General features: G+C 40.8%; 1 protein-coding gene across 9 annotated transcripts in view; it reads left to right on the forward strand.

Moving 5' to 3' along the window:
• The window catches only part of Erc1 (ELKS/RAB6-interacting/CAST family member 1), a 365559-nt gene that overhangs the window by 282769 nt on the left and 62083 nt on the right, over window positions 1-20707 (forward strand). For 5 of the 9 annotated variants that reach the window (XM_057764045.1, XM_057764072.1, XM_057764063.1 and 2 more), the window contains 2 exons: window positions 7780-7924; window positions 18987-19085. In XM_057764045.1, coding sequence (XP_057620028.1) covers window positions 7780-7924; window positions 18987-19085 — 244 coding nt within the window. Of the gene's footprint in view, window positions 1-7779; window positions 7925-18986; window positions 19086-20535; window positions 20603-20707 lie in introns of all 9 variants that reach the window. The other 4 variants (XM_057764088.1, XM_057764097.1, XM_057764105.1 and 1 more) reach the window with 1 other exon arrangement.

Below are 20707 nucleotides of genomic sequence, written 5' to 3' on the forward strand. Positions count from 1 at the left end.
GGACTCGTCATTAACATTACCTAAAAGGCATAAGTAACTCAAGTATCTGTGAGGGAGAAATGGATCAGACAGGGATTGATGTATACATATAGCGGAATGTTATTCGATGTTGAAAAGAAGATGCTGGTACATTCTACAATGTGAATAAATCTTGAAAACATTCTGTTAAGTGAAATGAACCTGTTGCAAAAGAAAATTGCTGAATGATTCCACTTTTATAAAATATCTAGAATAGCCAAGTTCACTGAGACAGAAGGTAGAATAATAGTTATCAGAAGCTGGGGCAGGAGAAATAAGGAAATATTATTAAATGGATATAGTTTTAGTTTTTCAAGATTAACAGTCTTGGAATAGATTTGTTGTACAACTGTGTGAATGCATTTAGTACCACCAAACCTCTGAAAACAGTTATGTATTTAAGTGGGGCTGGAGAGATGGCTAAGGATAGTTAAGTGGTTAAGGATGCATGCTGCTCCTGCAGAGGACTAGCTTTGGTTCCCAGCACCCACCTCACAACTGCTTCTAACTCTAGCTCCAAGAGGTTCAGCACTCTATTCTGGCCTCCTTATTATGTACCTGCATCTGGTGTGTGTGTGTGTGTGTGTGTGTGTGTGTGTGTGTGTGTGTGTATACCCACCAAAGACAAATAGGCATACACATAATTAAAAATAATACTTTTTAAAAGATGTTATAAATATTCTATCACAACTTAAAATTAATATGTGAACAAACTGAAAAACTAATTGCTTGAGAAAAAAATTTAAGACAAACCATACATGCAGGCCTCACATGTATGAAAGAATTGAAGGTAACTTACAAAATGGTTCTTTTCACCATCCAGATGATGCCAGTGTACAGAAGCAGATACTGACAAGGAAGAAAGTAGTAGTCAGTGGGGGAGCTAGACCTTGACAGAGACCAACTTGACACGTCTCAGGTAAAGCAGGTTACGTCAACCCCAGGGAAAGAGGTGAAACTGATGAAGGGTTGCCGAGAGACGGCAGAAAGACATGGTCCCGAGTTTAGGCCAGGCGTGTGATGCGCTGAGAGACCCAAGAATGTTGACCTCAGAGAAGCAGGGCAGTGTAGAACGACAGGAAAGTTGGAGATGAAACTTTAAGAATAATACAGGCCCCAAATAAATGGGTGGTAGTGGTTGCAGAAATAGCAGTCCCATATAGTGAAGACTACTAGAAAAGAATAACGCTCAGTGTTGGGCCATAGGAAGCAAAGCGCAACTAGATTATGTAGGTACTGTCAGCCTGGGGACCCAGGAGTGAGTGACCCCATTAACATGATGGGGAAACATGATGGTGGAGGAAATAACTGACTTAGTGCTGACATTTTACACCCAGGATATTCCCTAATATCTAAATAAAAGAACAGAACACAGGTTTCAAATTTTGAAAGATCAGGTTTACCCATAGGACATGACTGTGCTTTTCACAAAGCTTAATAGGGTTGACGTGTCTTCCATACTCTAAAAAGGAGAAAATCATAACTGAGTGGACATCTTCAGGGCATGAGTAAATCCAGCAATTGCTTGGATTTTAGATAACCAGGTGGTTAAATCACAAGGCCACAGAATCAAAGTGTATGTAATTCATAATAAGAGAATGAGGATTTGCAATTTAATCTAGATTGTAGTCAATTAAACTATGCCTCCTTATCCATGTCATTAGCATGCTAAAGCCTCCGACCTCATTCTTTCATCTAGTCTTTTCCCTAAAGTTTTTGGGCTTATAGAGCATATTGTATGTAATTCTGCAACTCTTCAGCTTGAAATTCATACTTGGAAGAGGAGGAAATGGTAAAAAAAAAAAAAAAAAAATGTTGGTTATGTTTCTTAATTCTTCCTCCTTGCACTTCAGCAGAGCATACTCCTTGAGCTTCTGTGGAACACACACATGCTTAGCAAGCACTCCAAGTCACTGTTCCAGCCTTGCTTGCAGTTTCTTGCTTACTAGTGTTGGAAGACCACTGTGTTAAAGACGCAGAAATCATCAAACGTGCTCAGCTTTTCATGCGTATGGCATTTGTCTCCAGTTTCTGAAATTTGCCCAGAAGGGTTTTGGAAAGGAACAGAGGGGAGGTCTCACTATTTCCTGCAGCTCAAATGCCACAGTAGTGCACATCTTGATTCCATTAGACTTTGCAGGTCAAAGAGCAAGTTCAGCCAGTGTAGTTTACAGCACCGGGGACAGAGTGACTAGCCACTTTAATGACTTGCCTTTCTGCGGCAACTTACTGAGGAAATAGGGGTTGCTAACCACTGAAATGTTTGTATCCAGTTGACGGGGTGGGGGTGTTTGCTTGTTAACTGCGAAATAGACTCCTAACAAGTGCAGGAAGTGCACTGACATTTTGTCCTGTGATCCTGTGGGGGTTCTCCCTTGTGTCTTCCCAGTTGCTCCTTTGGGGCTCTCCAGGGAAACAGGCTGCTTGTGCTTGCAGGACTCTGGTTGGCGGCAGCTTCCTAGTTAGGAGCACTCTTAGTGGTCAACTTCTGTTGGTGTCCACCACTCCTCTAAAATATTCGTGTTGGTGCTAGGACCTAACTTCTCGATTGCAGTTACTAGAAGAATCACTTCTGACTTTTTTTTTCTTTCTTGTGTTTTTGTTTCCATCAGAGAGTGTCTTTCTACAGAGAAGACTGTTTTCCATAAGTGGCTACTAACTTACAGTTCTTTTCACGGTTTATTTTTTGTTTCATTCTGTATTTTGTTGCCTCTGAAAAGCACAACATTTTAAACAGAAGTTTGGACTTTTTTGCTCTACTGTCTACCAAGTCCCTTAGTTCAGACTTACCATGTAGGCCTCCTTTCTGTCCGATGTATTAAGAAAACAGCAAGGCTAATTGCACCAAACTTAAAGCTGTTGATGCTGCTTATACATCCTCGCCTTGTCTTCTTAAACGTTTCCAAAGGATGTAACTCAGTGGTGGAACTCAGTCTCCATGAGAGAAAGGGAGAGACACCACAGTGTTTTCAAGAGCCCTTGTCCATTGTGTCACCCAGAAAGATCCAGCTTGCTCCACAGCTTGCTTATTACCCCAAAAGGACGAGTTTTGCAAAAGAGGCTTTCTTCAGCAACAGGCAAACGTGAGATGTCAGGAGTCCTAGACCTCACTTGTCTCTCCAGGATAGGTTAAGGGATGTTTGGGGGCATGGAAACAAGATAATCAAAGACACAGAGAAACAGTTGGAAGTTAAGTGAGTGGTCTTGCATGTGGCTAGCCAGGCGTCATGGCTTCATGTGCTGCATGTTGAAAAGTGATGGCTTTATTGTTCTCTGACAATGAGATTTGAGGTTTGTTAGTTGTCTTTTTTTTTTTTTTTCTTTCTCAAGACAGACAAGTCTAGTCTCAAATTTGTGGTAGTCCTCCTGCCTCTGCTTCCACCCCAGGTACTTAGACTATAAGTGTGATTCTCCATGCCAGGCTTGAGCATGGAGTTTTGCTCCACCAGATGCTTGCAGTGGACCCAATTCCAGCTGGTTTTAGCCATTACTAAGTTCCTGAAAACCTTGGGAACCCATATGGCAGAGTTACTGTCTGTAGTAAAGCAATAGGGATGCATTGCTGCCTTGGCTAGACAATGTCTACAACTGCTGAGAGTAGAAGGTCTCGGTTTGGGCTCAACGGACACTGAGGTAGACTGTCTTTTTGAATGAGAGATTGGTTTACTAGAAGAACTCTTAATGCCAAGGAAAGCCAGCATGGCAGTGGTCCTGGGGAAAGTTGAGTCCCACATGACAAAGTGAGATTGCTTCCTTAAGGTTCTAGAAAAGGAGGAGATTCTGTGCCAGGCAGGTGATGAGTCTGTAGTAAATGCTTGCAAGTTGGGCAGTCTCTGGTTCCCTGATGGCAATGGGAGGGGATTGTTTCTTGCATTCTGCAGAAAAATTGTATGATCTTGAGGATGTGGAGGAAATGAGGAAAGGCACCCAGTTAGTGTGCATTCATTGTATTGGATGTACAGGTTTGGGTGACCCAATAGCTTGGGGTCTGCTAGCCTAGAGCCTTGTGTGCAGAATCAGCTGTCAGGATGGGGAGACACACAGCTCAAGTGTGATCTGGGTAGCATCTGCAGTGGCTCCCAGCAGAAAGCAGGTGAAGCTCCAGAGCCTTATTCATGTTTTCTTGGGGCATTGATAGGATCTGTTGAGAAGTTATTAAAATGATAATATAACAAAGAGAACAATACTGTCTCTATCCCTAGATGTCCAAGCATGCTGTTTATGAAAGAACTGGAATTCAGTCAAAATATTTCAACGATATAGAATAATTTCACCTTTACAGGTTGTGCTTTTTTTCCTTTTTATTGCCTCTGCCAACCCAACCAAGTATGTGTGTGTGTGCATAAATGTAGAGGCCAGAGACTAGTCATTTCTCTCCTTCCACTATCAAACCCAGGTGGCAGGCTTGCCAGCCCTTGTGCATTTTTCCTAAATACAAAACTCAAATCACTATAACCTTTGTATTTTGTATCTAAGAAAGGTGTTGATGGCGCCATATAATTAATTATACTGCTGATATTGATTGATCATTTGCTCTTGGCCTAATGGCAAGTGTGTGATCCTGACAATGAGTACACAGAAATGCAGCACCCTCGCGGACAGTGCACACTTCTCATCCCAACTCCTATGTCCTCAAAGAAAACAGATGATAGCCGGGCGGTGGTGGCGCACGCCTTTAATCCCAGCACTCGGGAGGCAGAGGCAGGCAGATCTCTGTGAGTTTGAGACCAGCCTGGTCTACAAGAGCTAGTTCCAGGACAGGCTCCAAAAAAACCACAGAGAAACCCTGTCTCGAAAAACCAAAAAAAAAAAGAAAAAAGAAAACAGATGATAACCATCACAGGAAGCTGTGCAGTACAGTCAAACAGCTTGAGCACCTTCAGCATCAAGGTTATATTTGTTTCAAATATTCAGTGGTCTTATGTAGACTGTCTTTTCCTTCAGTGCTGACTAGAGCCTGGTTGTGTAAGCCACCTGCTGTTTTCCCCAGTTCCACAGTGTTGAGACAGTAAAAGTGATACTTGGGTCCTGCTCTCTTCCAACAGCAAAAACTAGTTAATTTTTTTTTTTCATGTCGTAAACTGATCTGTGGGCCACATTTTTTAGTATTACTTATTCAGTTTAGTAGATCTACTCATCCAAAATAAAATCTTAGACTATTTAAATGATAGTCTTTCAGTTTGTGGCCTCACTAAACTTTTCCATATGACTGCAGTTGAAGCTCAATTATCTTGACAAAAGTCAGAAGCAAAATTAAGCTTCTGCAGTGCATTTTCAGACTCAGCATTTCCTGGGTCAGAACCTACAACTACTTTACATAGTTCTCCTGTAGAACTCAGATTTGTCTCTTTAGATGACCTAGTGAAGGGTGGGTTTGGGTCCATGGACAGTTTATTCCCCCAGTTTGTTCCGATTGTTTGTAAGTTTCTTCTTGATCTTTACTTCCTGTACTGCAGAGTAGTTAGCCAGACTGTGGCAAAGAGTAGGGTGGAAAGTGAGGCCAAAATTAGCATACTATTGCAGTTTGCACAGAGAAACTGAAAACTCTCACCATCAAAGCTGATGTGTGGCAGTGTGCAGAGAACAGGTTTACCCTATGCAAATCATCCCCGAACCCAAGACCATTAACACTGCCTTTCTTTGTACAGTCCTCCACTGAGCCTCTACCCTTTTTACCAGCTCTGGCCCACTTTATTTTTTGGAAAGGTTTTCTTTCCTAATAAACTATAGCTACTTCTACCACTGTCTTTATGTCCCTGTTCCAGTTCCTCACTGGAAGAAATACCAATGGGTGCCCACTGAGCCCCAATATCTGCCTGTAATAAAACCACTGGTAATCTGTGATGCTTAAATTATTGTTTTAAAGTATATGTAAAGGTCATTGCCAACAAAGTCACAATCCTAAATGTGTATGCATTGATGATATCAAAGTACTTAATGATGTTCAGCTGTAATTTTAAGTCCACTTTCTTAAAGTTTACAAATCAGGGCTGGTTCAGTAGGTGAAGGCATTTGCTCCCAAGCTTGACAACCTGAGTTCAGTTCCCATTTTGGAAACAAAGAAAGAATAATCTACATATCCCACAAAGGAACAAGACAAAAGTGGCTCAGCAAGGCAATTCTTTTTGTAAAAAGGGTGCAGCAAGACTCAAACTGGACTTGCAAGCCACCAGGACAGGCATTCACTTGATTTTTGTTCTAACACAGGTCATAATGGTTTCATTTCCCCATCAGCTGGGGTCCAATCTCACAGTCTTTTGCTGTTGCCTAGTTTTTAAAGAATCAGCATGAAGGAAGAGGTAGGGGTTAAGATTTGTATAAAAATCATACAAGCTATGGGGAAGTTTGTGGAATATTGGTGCTTGGTGGGCAAATTACCTTTAAAAAAATTTTTTTTAATACCCAAGATGCTACATGATTAAAGAGAGAACAGACTCCCACAAGTTATCCTTGTTTCCATGCATGCATAGGCTCACGTTTTATTTTATTTTTGAGTCAGGGTCTTACTATGTAGTTCTTGCTAGCTTGGTCCTCACTAAGAAGACCAGGTTGGCCTTGAATTCACAGAGATCAGCTTGCCTCTACCCCTCAAGGGCTGGGATTATTAAAGCCATGTGTCACCTTTTCTGACCTTTTTTACTTTTTAGTTGAAAAAAAAATAAAAAGGAGTTCCTACATATAGTTGTAGCTTAATTTTAAAAATAAAGTTAGTGACTATTTTGTTTAGTTGGTGCAATCTTGTCATGTGTATGCTTTAACATGTAATTCTTCCTGCTGATAAATACTGTGTGTCAGAACATGGGACTATCCATTTCAGATACTGATAACACCAAGAAGCCAGATCTCACAGAAGAAATCTTTGGCACGCACACACACACATACACACATACATACGGGGCGGGGGATGGGGGACAAGAGTGTGTGTATTTGTGTTCTCTCCACCCTGATTCCAGCAAAGAGGCTACACTGTGCTGCAGTTTTTACCCAACTTTAGGTTCTACCCAGTACCTGACTCCTCCACGCTCTTTGTTAAGAATTAAATCACAGCCGGGTGGTGGTGGCGCACGCCTTTAATCCCAGCACTCGGGAGGCAGAGGCAGGTGGATCTCTGTGAGTTCGAGACCAGCCTGGTCTACAAGAGCTAGTTCCAGGACAGGCTCCAAAACCACAGAGAAACCCTGTCTCGAAACACCAAAAAAAAAAAAAGAATTAAATCACATGGTATAGTGTAGTAGGAGCTGTGGGCTGTGTTCCTGCCGCCCCAGCTCCTGGTCGCCTAGCTAGCTTATGTCCCAAAATAACGACACCCAGACTGTATTCTTTTAAACACTGCTTGGCCCATTATATCTAGCCTCTTCTCGGCTAACTCTCGCATCTGGACTAGCCCATTTCTAATAATGTGTGTAGCACCCCAAGGTGCGCTTACCGGGAAGATTTTAGCCTACGTCCATCCTGGGTCGGAGCTTCATCGCGTCTGCCCTGGCGATGAGCTGCATTGCGTCTGTGCTCACTTCCTCTTCCTCCCAGCATTCTGTTCTGTTTACTCCACCCACCTATGTTCTAACCTATGAGGGCCAAGCAGTTTCTTTATTATTTAACCAATGACCTTCCTCCATCAGTATAGAACTTCCTGACACCCCCCCCCACCCCGTGAATGATATGAAAGTCAGCTGTTTTCCTTTGTTCTCCAGATTTTTTTTATAGAACTACAAAGAATTATTTCAAGCTTGGATCGGTACTCATGTTTTCTTTCCTTTGCAGGCAAGAAGCTCTTCTGGCTGCTATTAGTGAAAAGGATGCTAATATAGCTCTTCTAGAGCTTTCGTCCTCTAAGAAAAAGACCCAAGAAGAAGTGGCTGCACTGAAACGGGAAAAGGACCGCCTGGTGCAGCAGCTCAAACAACAGGTATTAATGGTGCCCGGGGCAGAAGAGGCAGCCAGAGTGGAGCCAATGTCCCACTGCCCTTTCAAAAATGTCTTTATTACTGTGTATTTCCTTGTGTTTTGTGCTAGACATCAAATACAGAAGATTTTTGTAGAGACTTCACAGGTCTTTAGCTATCTCTTTAAAAAAAAAATCATAGAATTCTCAGTGATTGGACTAAATTAGAAGATGTCACAGGTCCTTTTTTTTTTTTAACAAAATGTTACAAAAATTAGTGATCAATCTTTTATTTATACTCATACTTGATTACTTATAATGTTGAACATTTACCTTCTCTGTGTTTGCATCTTTTAGGGTTCAGTTTGCTTTCATCTTATTGAGAAAAGGTCTTGCTATGTAGCTCTGGCTAACCCAGTAGTCATTTTTTTTAACCCAGGCTGGTCTTGAATTCATGACACTCCCCCTGCCTGAGCTTCCCCAATGCTGGGATTCTAAGTGTGTACCACCATGCCCAGCTGTGTCTACACAATTTTGTCAGTTTCTAACAAGAGGACTTAAGTGACGGTATGATTCTGTTTCACTGTTGGTAAAGTCAGAACAGATCATCTGCAATGTCAGTGGTTACTAAGAGCTGCACTTTCCTCCAGCCTCCATGGCCCGGTCAGTGCCTGCTTCAGCTCTATGACTTGTAAGCTGACTCACAGACTTCTCAGCCCCCTCTCTCCAGGACCTCTCTTCCTTGGACCACATTCTTTACTGTCAACAGATCCTCCTAGACTCTCACCTGAATTTATTTAGCAGCATTGACCAATTATCATTAAATACTTAGTGTTAATACAGCAGACATGGCCCTGAAGACGTGCACTTATTGCAAGACCATCCATTTATTCAGCATTGTGGATATTTTGTCACACGAGGGTGCTCACGTATTTCCTTCCAGTTATACCGGAGAACTGAAGAATAACATTTTTTTATTACTCATTTTTTTAAACATCTTCACAGATGACTTTAGCAAATCTCATTTTAAGATCCTAGGAGTATGCTGGGCGGTGGTGATGCACGCCTTTTAATCCCAACAGAGGCAGAGGCAGGCAGATCTCTGTGAGTTCAAGGCCAGCCTATAGAATGAGTCCTGGGAACATCTAACTCTGTTTTACACAGAGAAACCCTGTCTTGGAAAACCAAAAAAAAAAAAAAGAAAAAAGAAAAAATATCCTGGAAGAAGTTTGTCTTTGTTCATTATTGTAAACAACTGTCAAATTCTAGAGTGTGGAATAGAACTATGGATTGTGAGTTTAGGGTTAAAATTAACGGATTAGTGATATAAAAACTAAGTAGGTTATAAATAATGTATTTACTCATGGTAAAAAGACTTCAGTGAGTTGCAATATATTTATGCTTCATTTCCCTCAACTATAAAATGAATATTATGGAACTCTTCAGAGAGCCAAGATCTTCTTGAGAAGACTAGTTAGTACCTCAACACAAAACTGCGGTGTATCGGTTTCTGAGTGTATGCCCCAGAAGTGCCTAGGAGCTGGCTGACCATCGTGTCCTTGAGCCATTCAATCTCTGTGCCCTGCTCAGTTGACTAGAGCCCATTCCTAGGCCCGTTTATGTTTCTTTTTACTTTGAAGACTGAGCATCACTTTTTTATTTTTGAAGTCTTAATCTAGGTGTCTGCTGAGACTGTTTATACTCAAGGGACTAGCACGGGCTGGGGGTATTTTCCTAGTTTTCTGTTGTGTTATAGTTTAACTTTTAACCCTTAAATTCCAATTTATTTCCCTGATCCCCAAGTTCTTACTGTAAGGGGTATTTGACTGTTTCTAAGTATTCCCATGCAGTTGGGGGAAACACCCATCAATGAAGTACTGTTTTTAATTTAATTTGTTTGTGTCTTTTGTTGGTCACACGTGTCACAGTGTGCATGTGGAGGCTAGAGGACAACTTGCAGAAGTCTGTTCCGGGGGAGAACTTGGTTACCAGGCTTCATAGCAAGTGTCTTCCCCTCCTGAGCCATATCACAGGCCCCAAGTGATACTTTAAGTAATTCTTTCATGTGCTGTGTCCATTGTATAGTTGCCAGGTGTTTGTCTCTCTGGGAATTACTAGGACACACGACACTTTATTGTCTACCTTCACTCTTGTTTACTGCTTCACCATGTAAAGCTAATTGCTCTGACATCACTGATTTGGACCTTGAGATAGGCCTACACTTTGATTTGGCGCATCTTGGATTGTAGCAGACCTAGCAAACATCCACTTATCTGAAAACCAACATTTGTACATACTTTCAAATGTCTCCTGAATCCTGCTGGTATGCTGGTTCCCACAATGACAGTTGCCAGTGCTCTGTCCATATTCCATTTATAAGCAAGCTGCCTGTCTCCAGTTGTATATGCACTATCTTGACTCCTTCCCTAGAGACATTTTAGTCCCTACTCGTGGTCTTTCACTTTGTGCCTGCTCTCCTAGGCTGTGGGACTGGCCGTGGGCCACCCGGAACATGTTTACTGCTGTCCTTTCCTCCGTCTCTCACCGCAGCTCGCTCTGTTGTCTGTGGTGCTTCCTGAGCCCATTGCAACCCTTTGTGACTGAGGCATACAAGTGCAAAGTACTCACTTCCTCCAACTTCGCTTTTGGTGCCCACACTTTTATTACCTCCAGGAGAGGAAGTACAGCATGGGTATCAGTTCTTCCTTAACCGGGGCAGATCATTTTACTTGTAAATGTTTGTCTTTCTTTTCCTATCGTGAAGATTCTACTAACAGTTGTAAATCTCCTGCTAAACATATAAATGGTGCCATTTATTTTTCTTTAACTTTCTAGGTTTTAAAAAGAACTTTTATTAATGTTATTTAGAGGTTTATCAGATTTTTAAACTCAGATTGGTTTTTTTTAATTCTTGGTCTTAGGCCTTGACCTACCCATTGGAGCAAATTTTTTTTTTGTTTTGTTGTTGTTGTTGTTGTTGTCGTCAGTTTTTGTTTTTGTTTGTACATCCTGACCACAGTTTCCCCTCTCTCCTCTCCTCCCAGTTCCTCCTCCTCTCTTTTTCTTCATAAAATGGAAGATTTCCCATGGATATCAACCAGCCATGGTATATCAAGGGTATATCAACTTTTTAAAAAACACTATCTTTCATTTATTCTTTGACAGTTTCCTACATGTATACAATTTAACTTGATCACACCTAATATGAGACTCCTCAGTACACCTTCCCGCACCTTCATGTGCTCCACCCACACTGAGTCCAATTAGTGCTGCCTACTGGAAGGTTGGCTTTTGTATAGGTAAGCATCGCTGTACCGAGTTCATGAGTGCAGCAGCTACATCCTGTCTGGGAACTGGTGCTTCAGAGCGGTCCTCCTCATTTCTGGCTTTCACACTCTTTCTGCTGCATCTCTGCAAGTTCCCCGAGCCTTTGTGGACTTGATAGAAATGTCACTTTTAGGCTGAGCACTAGATGGACAGAGAGTCCCAGCATTTGACCAGTTAAGAGTCTGTTCATTAACTGCCGCCCGCTGTGGAAAGATCCTTCTCTGACTAAGGTTGGAACAACTCTAGGCTAAGGCTCAAATGTAAATATTTAGAAGGCAATCTGACAACATCTCCTTCATCCAAACAATGCTAGTAGGTTCCCCTGGGATCTTTGACCTCCTAAGCCATGGGTTTTGGGCTAGGTTTTCAGTGTGGAACAACATACTAAATATGTAGATTCTTACCTATCAGATTGACTGTTCACGCTCTGTACTACATAAAGAGATCTCTTCTAACTCAAGTAAAATTGTGTAAAGAAACACTAAAGATCTAATATGAACCAAATTTGATGAAAGTCACCATTTTTGATTTATTTTCTTTCTCTATAAAGAAAAAAATGTTGGATAAAAAGTCTTTCTAGCCAGCCAAGAAAATAGAGCTAGTTACAGGTTTAAAGCCTTTCATTATGAATTAAATTTGGAATGGGAGTCTTTTGCCAATAAAAATAGTGGAGAATAAGCCTTTAAAGCTACATACATAATGTCGAATGCTGAGTTACCATCATTTTTCATGTTTAAGAAATGATGACAAGAAAAATCTTTTCCAGTATTTTTGATCCATGGTTTGTTTAACTAACAGACAAGGGACTTTTGGATTTAAAGGGCTAGCTTTATTCAAAATTTAAAAATCAGCATGTATACAGATCATACAATTTTTTTTCTCGTCATTATTCTCTATACGATACTAAACATTTATATTGACATTAAGTATATAGAAGAATATGCATAGATTATATGCGTCTACTCTGTCATTTTATATAAAAGACCTGAATGTCCTCAGGCTTTGGTATCTATGGAGGAGGGAGTCTTGGAGATTAGAACCAATTCTCCACTGATACCAAAGTATGATTTTCAATTATTTTCAATTCAAATATGGACTAAGGTACTATATTGTATGGTTTGTTAGTCTCATTTTTCACTTAATACACATATATGTATACATGTATAAATAATTTTAGTTTCATTTTTACTTGTGCACCAAGAGTGGCCACATTTGCATATTCTCTTTTGTGTTCACTATAAATAACACAAAGAAACTGACAGCAGTGTCAGTGTTGGGACTACTGATCCTCTAGCTAGGCATTCAGTTCCTTCATGTACATTTCGGTACTTTGAACATGACTGAAGTTCTAGAGCAGGGTGAGAAATATCTCCATGTGTCCCTCACTCTCCCTGGAATCCCCTGGCAGCCTACTCAAGCCTGTGCCTCACTAACATGGGTTTGCACCAGTATTCTTCTTCCCTGCTCACACAGCTCTGCCTACTGCCCAGTTCCAAAGACACTCCTTTGGATCATCAGCCTCTTATCACATCCCCTGGTCCCAGTTACCACATCTATTAATCATCTTCTATTTCATAAAAATCCTCTCTCCATCACACAATAATCATTATTTCAGGAATTGAGGAATAGCTTAACCTATGGTTCCATTCAGAGTCTCTTGCAAGTTAGTAGTCAGACTGATGGCCAGATCTACAGTCATCTAAAGGCCTGACTTGAACTTGAGATTCTGCTCACATCCTTATGTGGTCTTGGCCTTTCATTCTATAACTTAGAATAATGGCAATGGATTACCCTCAACAAATGAGATTCCCAGTGTCTTTGTAACTTAAACTCAGAAATGATACATCATCACTGCTGCCTTTAATGTCACACAAGCTAACTCTTTACAGTTTGGGAGGGAACACACAACACTGGGAATAGTTGGAGAATGGAATTGTTGCTGGCCATCTTGGAAGCTGTCTGCCGCAGCAAGTATTAGGGATTCACAAAGTAGCATACAATGAGTATACAAAGTGTATTCAACAATAAGTAGAAATGCACTACACATACAGTAATGTAGATGAATCTCAAAACCACAACAAAACAGTCAAGACAATAGAGTTTGTACTGTATGATTCTATTTGCTTGTTGTGTAAGAAAGCAGATTATACATCAAAAGAGAACCTACTTGTATTCTGTCCCCCTCCTTAGCTTACTGGCGGGCCTGTGACGTCTATTCCTTCTTCCTCTTCTGATTTTAGAGTCATCTAACTCTTTCTCTGACCAATATCGATTCAGTACTGACATGAAAAGAAAGAGATTTTAATTTTTTTTATTATTTTATGTGTATTGGTGTTTGCCTGTGTGTGTATTTGTGCACCACCAGTGTTCCTAGTGCCTTTGGAGGCTAGAGTTACAGACAGTGTCTGAACTAGAGTTACAGATGTGAAGGAAAGAAACAGAATGTTCTCTGTATAGGAGTCAGACGGTTTTGTCCTTCCACTGTGTGAATGCTGGGTATCAAACTCAGGTCATCAGACTTGATAGCAAGCACTAAGCTATCTCAGTGTTTGAACAGGTCTCCTGTGTCCCTAGGCTAGCCTCTAACTCCTGATCCTCCTGCTTCCACCTTCACAGTAATGGGATTACAGCACATGCCACAGCACCCAGTTGTAAGATTTGTTTTCAAGTTAGCAACTGTTAGCTATATAGAGAACCAGTAAGAAAACATACAGGTGGTTACATGAGTAAACTGTGTATTTAGTGAGGGGAATTTGAAAGTAGAGTCCACAAGACTTTATGACTCCATTGTCAGTATTCATGGGTAAAAATAAGGAGTTCAGAGTAGTTGACATTTTATTTCATTTTTTTTTCTGATTTTATTGAGCTATACCTTTTTCTCTGCTCCCCTCTTCTCCTCTCCCCTTCCCTTCAATCCTCTCCCCTGGGCTCCATGCTCCCAATTTACTCAGGAGATCCTGTCTTTTAAGTAGTTGACATTTTTGATTGAACAGCTTGAATTATGACCATTAGTAGAGGCAGGCATGTATGTTGTGAGTTTTTGCAAAGGTGAGACCTGGGGAAACAAGGGTCTTACAGTGCTCCTAGCAATGAAGTTGACATCATGCCCCACTGTATATATCTCATCACAGAGGAGAAACAACAGGTATTGTGGGATATTTTGCTCTTTTGGCTTTTGGGGGGCCTGCCACCCAGCTCCCAAATAAATCACACACGAAGGCTAATTCTTAGTTATGAATGCCTGACCTTAGCTTGACTTGTTTCTTGCCAGCTTTTCTTAACTTATATTATCCTGACTACCTTTTGCCCCTGAGTTTTTATCTTTCTCTATTTCTGTATACCTTTCTTTACTTCTTTCTTTGTGGCCTGCTTTGTAGCTGTGTGACTGCCCCTGATGTCCTTCTCTCCTTGTTCTCTTGTTGCTCTTCATTCTCCTTGTTTCTCCTTTTTTACACTCTCTGCCTACTAGCCCTGCCTATCCTTGCTCTTGTCTCCTTATTGGTCATTCATCTCTTTATTAGGACCATTAGATGTTTAAGATGAGCAAAGAACCACAGCTTCACAGAATGCAGAATAAACAAAAGTCACACACCTGAAAATAATATTCCCCAATGAACAGGACAGTGCAGAAGGACAACTGCACAGTCTCATGTCCCTTTTCTTTTTGTCAGAGCGCGATATTTTAACAGTGGTACATCTGATGTCCCACAGGTCTCTCTGAAAGAGTGGTACATCTTTTAGCCTGGTAAACAGAGCCTGCAATAGCTTATAAGAAAAATTCTTTCCTTTTAAACATCAGGCTTATTTCTATTCTTTTTCTGTTTTGTCCTCTTTCTTGGCTTACCTGCTTTTCTTTAGTTTCTGTAACACCTCATTTAGGCATTAGCGTGTAGTTGTGTCTCTGTTAGGGTTTACTGTTGCTGTGAAGAGAGATCTTGACCACGACAACTCTTTTTCTTCATTACCTTCCCTTCCCTTCCTCTCCCCTCCTCTCCTATCCTCTCCCATTATCCTCGTGTTCCCAATTTACTCAAGAGATCTTGTCTTTTTCTACTTCCCATGTAGATGATTAGATTCATGTATGTCTCTCTTAGTCTCTTAGGGTCCTCTTTGTTGTCTAGGTTTTGTTTTTGTTTTTTGGGTTTTTGTTTTGTTTTGTTTTTGCTTTATGTCTAAAAGCCACTTATGAGTGAGCACATGTGATATTTGTCTTTCTGGGTCTGGGTTACCTCACTCAGTATGATGTTTTCTAGATCCATCCACTTGCCTGCAAATTTCAAAATGTCATATTTTTTTCTGCTGTGTAGCACTCCATTCACATTTTTCAGTCGAGGGCCATTTAGGTTGTTTCCAGGTTCTGGCTATGACAAACAATGCTGCTATGAACATGGCTGAGCTCATGTCCTTGTGGTACAATTGACCATACTTTGGATATATACCCAAAAGTGGAATTGCTGGGACTTGATGAAGGTTGTTTCCTAATATTCTGATAAATTGCCACACTGAAATCCAAAGCGACTGTACCAGTTTGCATTCCCACCAGCAATGGAGGAGTGTTCCCTTTACTCCACACCTCTCCAACATAAGATGTCATCAGTGTTTTTGATCTTGGCCATTCTTACAGGTGTAAAATGTAATCTCAGAGTTGTTTTGATTTGCATTTCTCTGATGGCTAAGGATGTTGAGCATTTCTTTACGTATCTTTAAGCCATTTTAGATTCCTCTGTTGAGAGTTCTCTGTTTAGGTCTGTACCCCATTTTTTTGTTATTTTTTGTTGTTGTTGTTTTGTTTTTCGAGACAGGTTTTGTCTGTGGTTTTGGAGCCTGTCCTGGAACTAGCTCTTGTAGACCAGGCTGGTCTCGAACTCACAGAGATCCACCTGCCTCTGCCTCCCAAGTTCTGGGATTAAAGGCGTGCGCCACCACCGCCCGGCTCCTGTACCCCATTTTTTTTTTTTTTTTTTTTTTTTTGGTTTTTTAAGACAGGGTTTCTCTGTGGTTTTGGAGTCTGTCCTGGAACTAGCTCTTGTAGACCAGGCTGGTCTCGAACTCACAGAGATCCACCTGTCTCTGCCTCCCGAGTGCTGGGATTAAAGGCGTGCGCCACCACCGCCCGGCTCCTGTACCCCATTTTTATTGGGTTATTTTTTCTTTTGATGAACAATTTCTTGAGTTCTTTGTATATTTTGGAAATCAGCCCTCTGTCCGATGTGAGGTTAGTGAAGATCTTTTCCCATTCTGTAGGCTGTCATTTTGTCTTGTTGACCATGTCCTTTGCTTTACAGAAGGTTTTCAGTTTCAGGAGGTCCCATTTATTAATTGTTTCTCTCAGTGTCTCTGCTACTAGGGTTATATTTAGGAAGCGGTCTCCTGTGCCAATGCATTCAAGTGTACTTTAAACTGAGTCAGTTTGACCCTAAAATTCTTGCCCCAAGGCTTCATTAGGTATTTCTGTAAATATTTGGGGGGAAGGATAATGAAAATGCTCTTAATTCACCAAGAAATGTGTTAAGAGATAAACAGTCCAATTTTGACAAAGCCAGATGGATAGGGAAATGAGACAGTGTCTCCTGCCAGAGATGAAATTCCCTGTGCAATAGAATGGTGTTTCAAATACCGTACATATAGAAAAAGGCACCAAACAAGGGTAAATCAGAAGTGTTCCTTTTTATGTGTTCACTACTAGGAGGAGGCTGAGTGGGTATACTTAGCTTATTAGTTACTGTCTGTTGCTGTGTAAAAGACCGCAGCCCCAAACCAGTATGGAAGAAGTTTATTTTGGCTTACATTCCAGAGGGGTGAGAGCCCGTTATGGTAGGGAAGCAGGGCAGCAAGTGGCAGGAATGGCAGCAGGAGCAGGAAGCTGAGAGACCACATCTCTACCTTAAACACAAAGCAAACAGAATTAACTGAAAGTAGACAATGCTGTGTACTCTCAAAGTCCATGCCCAGTGACATCCTTCCCCCAGCAAGGCTGTACCTCTTAAACCTCCCCGAAACAGCACCTCCAGCTGAGCCTAAAGCAGAACAGTTCCTTAAACCACAGCACTTAGATATTAATAGAGATTGTCCCTCATTAGAGGAATCATGGGTAATCTTTCTTTAACGTTATTCTTTAGATTGTGTTCATAGTAAATATTTAAAAACCATACAATATGAGCAAGACTTTAGTGCTTTAAAATCTTACTTGAACACTATTTTATTAGTATAGCATGCATTACTTACTTTCATGTATTCTGGCTCACAAAGTGACTTTCGAAGATCTTAGGGTAGCACTCATTTACCCAGGTGCTCAGTCAACCACTTCTCCTTTTTAGCAAGGATGGAGGATTGGAAAGGATTTTAGAACAGTATTTGATTATTTTCAAACCTAAATTACTTATTGGTGGCTGTTAAATTCTTTTTTTTTCTTTTCTTTTTTTTTTGGCTTTTTGAGACAGGGTTTCTCTGTGGTTTTGGAGCCTGTCCTGGAACTAGCTCTTGTAGACCAGGCTGGTCTCGAACTCACAGAGATCCGCCACATGTAACTTCTCTCCTTGTCACCTGCTTTTTAATTCTCTTAGATTTTTCTAGATGATCATATTATTTCATTTTAAGTAATAACTTCTTCCCAGATATTTATGATCTTAATATTTATATAAAATCCACCCAAAACTGAATAGCTGTTTATAAAGATGATGAGTCAGTTATTAGATACATGAAAATGAGTCCTACCTAAATATAACTAAAAAAATCAAAATTGCAGAATGCTATGTGTAGTACAATCTAGTCTTATTTAGCAATATTAAAAAGTACTGTATAAAGTGCTTGCTTTGATTGAGGCTTGTCTTCCCTGCACAGTTACCTACCTGTCTTAGCTCAAACGACCATAACAAATACCATAGAATGGGTGACCAAAATAGTGTTTGTCTGTGTTGCATGAATAATAAAAACCCAGAGACAGATATTGGGGTTCAAACTGAAGATCAGAAAAGCAAAGCATCTAGCCACTAGACAGACCTTTTAACAAATCTTCAGACCAAAAGGGTGGGATCCTGTCTCCACAAATCCTCAGACTCCACACCCACTGAGTTCCTGTCTCTTCTCCTTCATATTCCTCTCTCTGCCCAGCCACATCACTCCTGTCTCCACCTCCCTAGTGCTGGGAATTAAGGTGTGAACCACCACCACCTGGACCTGTTTCTGGATGCGTCAGGAGTAGCTCAGGGTAGCCTTGAACTCACAGAAATTCTTCTGCCTCTGTCTCCTGAGTCATGGGATTAAAGGTGTGTGCCACCACTCCCTGGCCTTTAGTGGCTTATCTTTACCTCAGGCAAGCTTTATTTATTAAGATACAAATAAAATAATCCCTACAGTCTCTTTGTTCAAGTTCTAGAGGTGTGAGCGGTCTAATATTTCTGTTGACTCCTGCTGACACCGCTCTTCCTTACCTACACAGACTCTTCTCTGTGTTCACCTAGAGGAGATCCGGTGACTCACTTGTGCTTAGAACACAGCCTTAATCACAAGCAAAATTAAGAGTCAACCCTTTGACTTCCCTGAGTCCTTCTCTCTCTCTAGAAGAGGTGACGTTGGGGTTAGGGCTTCAGTATGGATAGCTTTGACTAAACCCTTGGCGGTATCCTCTCAGAGTCCGTGTTTAATTGATTTTATTGTGGACAGGACTAGCTGCATGCTCATGGAAGTCTTTAAGGTACTTGTTGCCCTACCATTTATTATAGGGATTTTATCTCAATTTAAACTATGAATTTCTTTTTAGACACAGAATCGGATGAAACTAATGGCTGACAACTATGAGGATGACCACTTCAAGTCCTCCCGTTCCAATCAGACGAACCATAAACCCTCCCCAGACCAGGTAAGACTGTGCTGGAATCTCTCTTTTTTTTAAACAGTATGCTCTCATATTCATAAATTTTGTGGTAGCACATTGCAAATTCTAGGTTATAGATTTAGAAGAAGAATCTCAGGTTTTTCTCAAATAATTCCTGTATATGAAATTGATGGTTCTGAATATGTTATGAACATATGCTTCAATTGTTTATAAAGACTTTATTAAATAATTACATTGAAATGAGAAAAACATGAGTCCTACTTTTCTCATTGAAGAATTGATTCCTTGTTAAGGAACAAGACTTTTCTCAAGCTCAGCAAGGCAAAGCTCAGGATAAAAATTATTTCTTGTTGAATTGCAAAGGATATGGCCTGCCCATCTTCTGTGGAAGGTACAGCTGAAGACAGGGATGTACCTAAGTGATCAGTAGTTTGCCTAGCATGTGCAAGGCCCTAAATTGAATTTTCAGTACCGCAAAAAATTAAAAGTGATAGGTGAAACTTCATTTCTTCCCTTTGATTTTTGGTGGACCCCTTCAGCATGACACTCTCAAGGGATATTGTTGCCTTCAGCTTGCTACCAATACAAAACAGACATTGATGAAACTGAAAATTGCAACAATTTTTAAAGAAGGTGAAACCTTCCCAAGATCTCTTGTGTGATGAACAGGGAAGAGCATTGAGCACATTACCTCATATCTCTGTGCTCAAAATCAGTTCCAGCATCTCTGTCACACCCAGTCTTAAAATGTATAAAAAATAAAACGAAGGGGAAAAACAATAGCCAAGTAATTACATCCATATGACTGCAAAGTCTTGGAAAACTCCCCTGCTAAGCATCTCCACCAAGTGACAGCTCTAGCATTTTCTTAGAGTTGTCATGGGATTCGTGTGGATGAAAGTAGCCGCTGATATCCAAATTGTTACTCTCTCCAAGACTCAGAAGGAATGGTTCTATACGATGACCAAGTCAGCTGAGACACAGCTAAGACTTTAGAGGGAAAACAGAATCAACCTTATGTAAAATAGAGAGCTGTGTTCTTGGTGTCCCTCTACCTAGAAACCACTGTCTGCTCTGCCTGCTTCCGGCTCCTGGAATTTAGACTGCCTGGTCCCTGCATGAAGCATGTCAGATATTTCCCATGGAAAAGGTTTAGAGATGAGGTGGAGGTTATTGGCGTGGGGAGGCAAACAGAGATGGAGAAAGGCAGCAAACAGACCTTAGCTCTGACCTGATTCATTTTGCACATCCATCTCTGGGAAAGGTAGAAGAGTAACCATGGAACCATAAACTAATTACTAATTTGTAGTTGGGGGACTAGAAGCTAATGTTTTTTTAAAAAAAAAAAAAAAAAAAAAAGCCAAGAACTTCTTTTCTGCTGCATTATGTTTATGCCTTTGTTTTAATACTAACCAACTCTTTTTCATTCCCATGCTGCCCTGGGGCATTGTTCCCATGTCATCTCTCCCCATAGGATGAGGAGGAGGGTATATGGGCATAGCCAATCAGATGCTCTTAGTTCAGCCATTTTGTTCAGAACGGTGAGAAACAGCTTTCCTTAACTACGGCAATGATTTTTGTTTGCATTTTTCTTTCCCCATCTTCACCTTCACATCTCGCTCTGTACAGTCATGAACTCCCCGTGT

This window comes from Chionomys nivalis, chromosome 1, assembly GCF_950005125.1.
Source record: "Chionomys nivalis chromosome 1, mChiNiv1.1, whole genome shotgun sequence".
NCBI classification, from domain to species: Eukaryota; Metazoa; Chordata; class Mammalia; order Rodentia; family Cricetidae; genus Chionomys; species Chionomys nivalis.